The sequence below is a fragment of the Arachis ipaensis genome, chromosome B03, assembly GCF_000816755.2.
Source record: "Arachis ipaensis cultivar K30076 chromosome B03, Araip1.1, whole genome shotgun sequence".
NCBI classification, from domain to species: domain Eukaryota; kingdom Viridiplantae; phylum Streptophyta; class Magnoliopsida; order Fabales; family Fabaceae; genus Arachis; species Arachis ipaensis.
Genome location: NC_029787.2, coordinates 29,181,442 through 29,189,258, shown reverse-complemented (window position 1 = coordinate 29,189,258; position 7,817 = coordinate 29,181,442). Strand labels below are relative to the sequence as shown.

General features: G+C 36.6%; 1 protein-coding gene across 2 annotated transcripts in view; it reads right to left on the bottom strand.

Moving 5' to 3' along the window:
• Positions 1-7,817, bottom strand: part of LOC107630074 (uncharacterized protein ycf45) — an 11,105-nt gene that overhangs the window by 1,748 nt on the left and 1,540 nt on the right. For both annotated transcript variants that reach the window (XR_002359104.1, XM_016333105.1), the window contains exons 2-8: positions 6,042-6,256; positions 3,457-3,607; positions 2,330-2,521; positions 1,567-1,729; positions 1,265-1,491; positions 262-441; positions 21-143 (exon numbers count right to left, since the gene is read on the bottom strand). Coding sequence is in view for 1 of the 2 variants with exons in the window: in XM_016333105.1 (XP_016188591.1) it covers positions 21-143; positions 262-441; positions 1,265-1,491; positions 1,567-1,729; positions 2,330-2,521; positions 3,457-3,607; positions 6,042-6,256 (1,251 nt within the window). In the remaining variant the exon portion in view is untranslated. The remainder of the gene's footprint in view (positions 1-20; positions 144-261; positions 442-1,264; positions 1,492-1,566; positions 1,730-2,329; positions 2,522-3,456; positions 3,608-6,041; positions 6,257-7,817) is intronic.

Genomic DNA, 7,817 nt, shown 5'->3' with positions numbered 1-7,817 from the left:
TATCAAACTACAATATTTACCTCCAAAGCATCAATCTTCTCCGATAGTTTAATCTTATCCATTGATACAGAATCCTTTAAACCATTTTCATGATCATCTACTAATGCCTGTATGGCTTTTGTTACTTGCTCCAATGAACTTGTCTACAAAGTGGGAAAACAATGTTAAGCAAAAATTTAACATAGCAATTTTAGGTAATTGTTACCTTTGTTACATATATAGCAATTTTATAATAACATAGCAATTTTAGGTAATTGTTACCTTTGTTACATATATAGGAATATCATGAGATTTAGCAGCAGCTTGGATCCTTGGATTCTTTTTAAGCTTTGCTTGCAAGGCAAGTAAGGCATGTGCCTCACTAATATTATCAGTCAATTGAAGGGCTGCATCATTCATTTTCAACTGTTTGACCCCTTGCATAACAGTGGCCTCTAAAATCTATAATTAATGATCATTCTGTAAGTTAAATAGGACATAACAAAACATAAAATGAAAAAAAAAATGCATCGTAAATAGGACATAACAAAACATAAATGAAAAAGAAATGCATTGTTCATTGCTTTGGTTTTCATTGGTTTCTTTACATCAATCAAACAGAAGAATGCAATCTCCCTCATTGGGTTTCTTGTTTATCTTTCTGATATTTTGTTAGATATTTCACATATTCAAATCCTAAATGGTAGAATGTTGTAGATAACAGTTAGATATCTTTTTCTAGTTTTATGTCTTTCAATATCGTCACTCTTGTGATCTATTCATTTCTCTAAGAGGTAGGATCCCTCCGTCATTCAATAGTCTAATACCTTTCCTTTTCTTGTTATCTATTGATCTCTCTTTTAACGAGGAGGAAAAAGTTATTATAATGGTAAATATATGTTATGTATAATTTTAGAACTATCTACTTTTCAGATGGAATGGGAAGACACTGTTTCCTTTCATATCTCTTTCCTCAATAGTCAAAAAAAAATAATCACTACTCGCAATAGCAGAGAACATGTTATTATGAATAAGTTCATTGGATAATCATCAAGGCAGGGCTTAACTAGGAGATTTGACCATGGGAAGATATTTAATAAGTTCAGAGAAATGAAAATTTTAGTTTGTTTCTTCTGATGCAAACACTGAACCACCAAATTTGTTGCATCTCATATGTGCAAATATCCTTGTCATCTACTTCAAACTCAATGTAATTATACAGATTAAAAAAAAAAAAAAATCTGATATCATGAATTGTAAAAGCTGTTGGAAAATGATGCCTTACCCCATAACAAAACAGGCGAAGTGGCACTTTGTGTTCCCATGAATCCTCTACCACATCATTAGGCAACTGAGAAGGAGATACATTTTGATCATTTTGGTCATCAGCCTGCTCTACTGCATCTTCATACATAACGTTGCCATTAGGAGAACTGTTAATAACAGGTCCCTTGGGTGAATTCTCTTGTTCTTGAGATTTCATTTTGCGCACTTCAACATTTGGAAGACGACCTATACCAACAAGACAAATAGCATGGAGTCATAAATCAATCCACAACCAATTACTTTGCCATGAAGAAAAATTACCAGAAAGAATAGCATCAACAGTTGCTTCAAGGCTACGATGAATCCTCAGCTGTGTCTTGGAGATAATTTCCACTCCAGAACTAAATGTTGATGGCCCTTTCCTCTCTAACACAGTCTTCTGGACACCCCTGCGACTGGCCTCTTCATCCCCCAGTGTCACACTCTAGAAAATGATAGTAGAGCTGATGTAACCAAAAAGAATAAATGTATGCCCGTAGGTTTAGTTGCTCATGTAAATAGGACATGGAGGATGAAGAAAAATATAACATCATGATTGTTTGGCTACACTTCAAGTCACAGACCATTTCCTCTCAAAAGCCCATGCTCTTAGGACAACAAAGCAAATAATTGGCTAATCGTGCAGAGTGAACCTCCAAATATCTGTTCCATTTGAAAAAATAGCCTAATCGTGCAGAGTGATGGGTTAACAATAAGGTAATTTTGTCAAATGGAGCAGATTTTGTCAAAAACAAATGGTGGAGGTCCGTTTTGTCAAAATCTGAATCTTTCAAGTGCCAAAATGGCTATTTACTCATCCTATAAAGATATAAAATACACTAACCCTAGTTTCACATTCAAAGTTCCATTTTTGGATCCGAACATGTTCCCATGTTGTTCAAAGCTACAAGAACTCAAGAGGGTGTCACCTTAAGAGCATGGTCACCTTAGATCACACACAATTTCAAAAACTAAATCTATATCAAATGTTATGACAATCAACTTGTCATTTTTCTTTAGATGTAGTTGTTGCATTATACCTCACCTGTACTCCTCCGACTAGCATCTCTAATGAAGGATTCATTATTAGGTTCTCAATTGTGACTCCATGAGCAGTGGCAACAAGCTGGATTCCACGCTGTGCGATAGTACTAGCAGCCATTGCTTCAAGTTTTGTACCAATTTCATCTATTACAATCACTTGTGGCATGTGGTTTTCAACTGCTTCTATTAATACCTGAACAATACAATAGGCACCAAAAATCGGGTGAGAGGAAGATAAAAAAATTCAAGGGATAGAGAATCAGAAACACCACCAAGAGAATGACGACTTTCANNNAAAAAAAAAAGAAAAAAAGAAAAAGAATATCTCTTACACATTACATGGTCTGGAAATATATCTAGTGTGTTTTGATAATTGATGTAAAATGTGAGTCAAGAGAAAGGTAATATGGAATAAATTAACCTTTAAATAAATCTTGAGAAACAATGAGGTTTATGTTTAGGAGTGGTAGCCTAAAATGAAAATTTTGGTAATTGGTTCATAGTTTAATGATGGAAAATTTACTTCTAGAGTTGTATCTATCCCAACTATTACTCGACGAAAGGTAAATATTAAATCACAATGAGTAAAATTGGTGAAGGAAAGCTTGGAACAACAATCCAGTTATTTATGTATGACCTCAAGTTAGGTTCAAGCTATGGAATCAGCCACCCATCAAGTTGCACTACCTACATTATGTCCTTTGGATGCAGCCGTTTGCCGAACTCTGCGCAAGCCGGATGCTTTGCACCGGGATGCCTTTTTTAATTCATAAAACTGGTATACGCTCAAATGCAACAGAATTAAAATTTTACCCAAGTAAAATCTGAACCTACCAGATCAAATTTTCAGCTGATTTCCATAATAAATCAAATATCATTGTATAAGTATGAAACAAGAGAATCTGGAGTGGAAATGTATAGGTAGTTATATTTAAAATGACAATCTAATCTCATTAAATCATTCGATAATAATTTGAAAAGCCTAACTATCTGGTCAGAATAACCTGCAATCCCTCCCCAAGGTATTCATTCTCAGTCACCACTGAATCATTGAAAATAGAGAGATAATACAGTTACACAAACTATCCACAAAATAAGCAACAGGTTAACCTTTAGCACAGCCATTACCTTATGTTGCATATCAGCGTTGGGGACTTGCATACGTCGAGCACTGCCTATTCCAGCATGTGGTATATCCCCATCACCACCAATCTCATTGGAGGTGTCAACTATCATCACACGCTTCTTATAATCATTTGCTAACATCCGAGCTATTTCCCTGTGTATATAGAATAAAATACAAATATTTCCAACTTGAATCAGGAAGTAAGGCACACCAATAGAAAAACAATATAAAAAATGTATCATCAGAGAAACATTAGCCAAGTATACATTGCCGACAATGCCCTTATTCTATGAAGTCCATAAGTACATAATTAAAGCATTAGCATAAACAAAAATTTCATGTACTTATTTTTGTTAGATGAAAAGATATCACGATCACAAAGGAATGGAAAACAGCAAATTGCAAAAGTCAGGCGCATGATTTTCTACTTCCAAATTAGTTATGAAAAACTAAAACCAGCGTATCTTTATATACTATAGTAACGTGTGTACTTCGAAATGTATCATTTCCAGCAAGGGAAGGCAATTCGCGCGGACTTGACCTGACCCAACCCACTCTATTCGGGTCAGTTATTCAACAGTTGACTGGATTTTTTAGGCGAGTTTGGATAAAACCCACTTGTTCCTATTTGAGTATGAGGTGAGTATGGGTAATGGCCATCAGACGTTGATTATTTTAGATTCTAATTTATGTACTTTATGAATAATTACAGATACTTTTGAAGGTGTTCAAAGACAAAGATTGCTCCAACTAAATACCCATGAATGAATGTCTGAAAAGGATTAACAAAGTTGGTGAATTTTCTTGTGTTGTGATGAATTTAAGCTTCCTTTAGTTTAGCATTAGAGGTAAATACCAAATCGGTATCCGAAATATTTTGTCGTTGACAAAATAGTACCTGTTTTTTGTTATTGACAAAATAGTTCCTGGAATATTTTAAAATTTGACAAGTGTGCTCCCGAGCTCGACGGAGCACATCTCCAGTGAGCACGATGCTGATGTGGCCACCGTGTTTTAATAACCTGGCAAAAACCCCAACCCTAATCCTTCCCCTCCCCAACGCACTCCCCCTTCCCCCTCCCCCTCCCCACCGTGTTGCTGCTTTTGACACTGCTCATGGTTCCAGTTTCAGTTTCGGGAGTGGGCATTAACTATTCACGCTGGGTAACAACCTTCCATCACCAAAGAAAGTAGCAAAGCTTCTTCAGTCAACACTCATCAACAAGGTTAAGATCTATGACACTGAAATCCTCCAAGCTTTCCCCAACACCGCCATTGACCTCATTGTCTCCCTCGAGAACTCTCGCATCGCAACATCAGCTCCGACATCTCCGCTGCACACTCCTGGCTCTCCACCCACATCCTCCCCTTCCTGCCCGCCACCTCCGTCATCGCCATTGCCGTCGGGGGATAAGCTTCATCGTCGAGAGGGAAACAGCCCAGATCACCAGCTAAGGCCCCTAAATGACTGGTCAGTGATAAAGGAGGTAGGGGTGCAGAGACAGCCAGCTGCGTCTAGATTTAAAACTGCCTATGCCTAGCTTTGCTTTAACCATGGTAATGGTCCAAAATTGTTAGTTCATAGAGAATCAAAGTGGATTTAACAATAAATCACGAAATGCTATGGTTACGAGTACCTCACCACGACCGTGGACAATGACGACGACCACCTCGACGCCGACAGCCTCGACCGCAAGATTAAGGTCTCAACGCCGCACAGCATGGCGGTTCTCGCTTCTTCCTTCCCTCCTTCCTCCGCCACCTTCGCCACGAACCTCGTTCCCGTAATGACCGACATTGTTACCTTCCTGTGAGATCCGCCACCTTCCTGTGAGATCCGCCATTGATGCTCTAGGGTTTGGAAACAGAAGCTTGGAAATCACGGTTGGGGGTTTTTGCTTGGGGAGGGGAAGGATCAAGGTTGGGGGTTTTTGCTAGGTCATTAAAACACAATGGCTATGTCAGCATGGTGCTCGGAGAACATCTCCGGCAAACTCGGGGACAGGCTTATCAAATTTTAAAATATTTCAGGGACCATTTTGTCAATAACAAAAGTCAAATACTATTTTCAGTATTTTAGCGTCGGAATCTTTTTGAGTATCGATTTAGTATTTACCTCTTAAGATTATATTGATATTTTAAAGCTATTTTGATCTGTTGTGAGACTATCTTTATTCTATGTGTTGTGAACAATTTGGATTATATTTGTGCTTAATTATGCTTTTTAAGAACTTAATCATATTGGGAACTTTATTGATTAATTCTTCAATTTTTTAATCATCATGTTATAGATGTTTGTAAATCTATCTAGGGGTCTTGTTCCGGGCAGAGTGAAACAGGTTTATACTCGCCGGTTTGGGTATGGAACAGAATGGGGCAGGGAGTAGGGCGATGTGTGGGTGTTCAAGGTAGGTATAGCCGTATAGGTAATCAAATATCTGCCCGTGCTGCCCCATTGCCATCCCCAAATTAGCATCTAGAATATTCACACATCCAGCAAGAAGTGGAAGGAAGCATCAAAATAGCACACTTCAGGGACATCACTTCCATTCATATACTTTTACCATAAAATAAAGGAATCACTCACCTAATAATTGTAGTTTTTCCTACTCCAGGAGGCCCAATAAGCAACAAAGAAGCCCCATCTTGAACCAAATCTTGCAACAATTTAGCACTCCCAGAAATTGCCCTGCCAACTCGACAAGTTAGGCCAATGATTGCCCCCTTACGGTTTCTGATAGCACTAATCCGGTGTAAAGTCCTACTGATTCCAGCTCGATTATCAATAGCAAAATCACCAACCTGCATTATAGTTATGTGAATTGGCAGTTACAGTTACAGCTTTCCAAGATCAATTAGAAGTTATGGTCCTAGCCCAAATAAAAAAGAAAATTATTTTCAAACTTTCATACTTCCATACTTCGAAGCAACTTAGACAACATTCTTCTCAACCAAATAGGCAAATGAAAAAGAAAATTGTTTCACACTTCCAATTTCCTTGCTTCTAAGCAACCTATATAACATTCTTCTCCTCCTGGATAGATTTAGAGTTGTTATGACTCAAATTGATAAGAAAATTATGTATTAAACTATTAAATTGTAAATAATGTTTACAATTGCATGTTGAACAGAAAATAACCAATAAGAGAATAAGATCAATTTTTGATAAATAACGATGTGGAATTGGATAAGTAAAGGAAGACCTACAAAAGCCCAATTAAGTAGAATACTTCAGATGGAGGGTAGCCAAAATAAGTAGAGGAAGAGTGAGAACTAGAAAGAACTCAGATGAAACCATTGAAAAGAACATAGATTTTAATTTTATAAATGCACATAATTTATGATATAGCACAATTATTAATGGTATGATGTCAACCCACCTGACAAAAAAAGACCGGATTGTTCTTTTATGTTGCATTGAGAGTTATTAAAACTTCTAGAAGGTGGGACTTTTTAATCATATTCCCACACACCCAACTACAACTAGGCACTGGTGGCACCTAATAGGATTCCCTGTTGTTAGCTAATTGCTCATACGTGCTTCAGCAAAACGTCAATGACAGCACACTCACTTCATGTGAAGTGTCCAGAACAAGGATTCAAATCCTCTTTTGCTTAACAACATGAAAGCATCAATGGACATGTTCGGATTATAAACATGATTTTTTCAGTAAAGGGACCAAGAATTACCTACAGACAAGTGATTTGTGTGTTTTTCTTTCAAAATATGATATATGACATGATCAGGATTTTTCTTTCTAATAGATTAGGTTATGATCAAGATTTAAAGAAAAATTAGAGAATCTAAATCCCCTACAAAATTATCTATGGGTGTTCAAGGTTTAGACTGAGAGAAAATTTTAAATAATTCGAACCAAACCAAATGAATTTCCTACGTCGGAATTTGGAAGCCAATTGGTGTGCCTTTAATAGGCTGTATCCAATTTTTTTTCCTTCAATGCTATAACTTCACTTAATTGATTTCATTAGCAATTAACATCAAATATGCCTGAAACTATCCATAGAAATAACAGTAAATATAAACTTAGTAAATTATACATATGAAATTTGTTTCTTTTCCTTTCCTTTTTCTTCTAAACTGAAAGTTTATAATTACATGCCTTCAGATTAATTTGATCCACATCTAACGAATAACACTGAAACCCAAAAGGAACCGAACATAGATTTGTTCATTTTCCATTTTTCTATAATTCAAAAATAAATTAATTTTCATCACTTACTTCTATAGTTTGCACTTTGCACCTAATCTTATCCATTCAACTTAAGTCTTTCTTCCGTATATAGTTCCACCCTACATAATCTCCGAACAAAAAACTTATAAGACTAATACGGGAAACGGGAA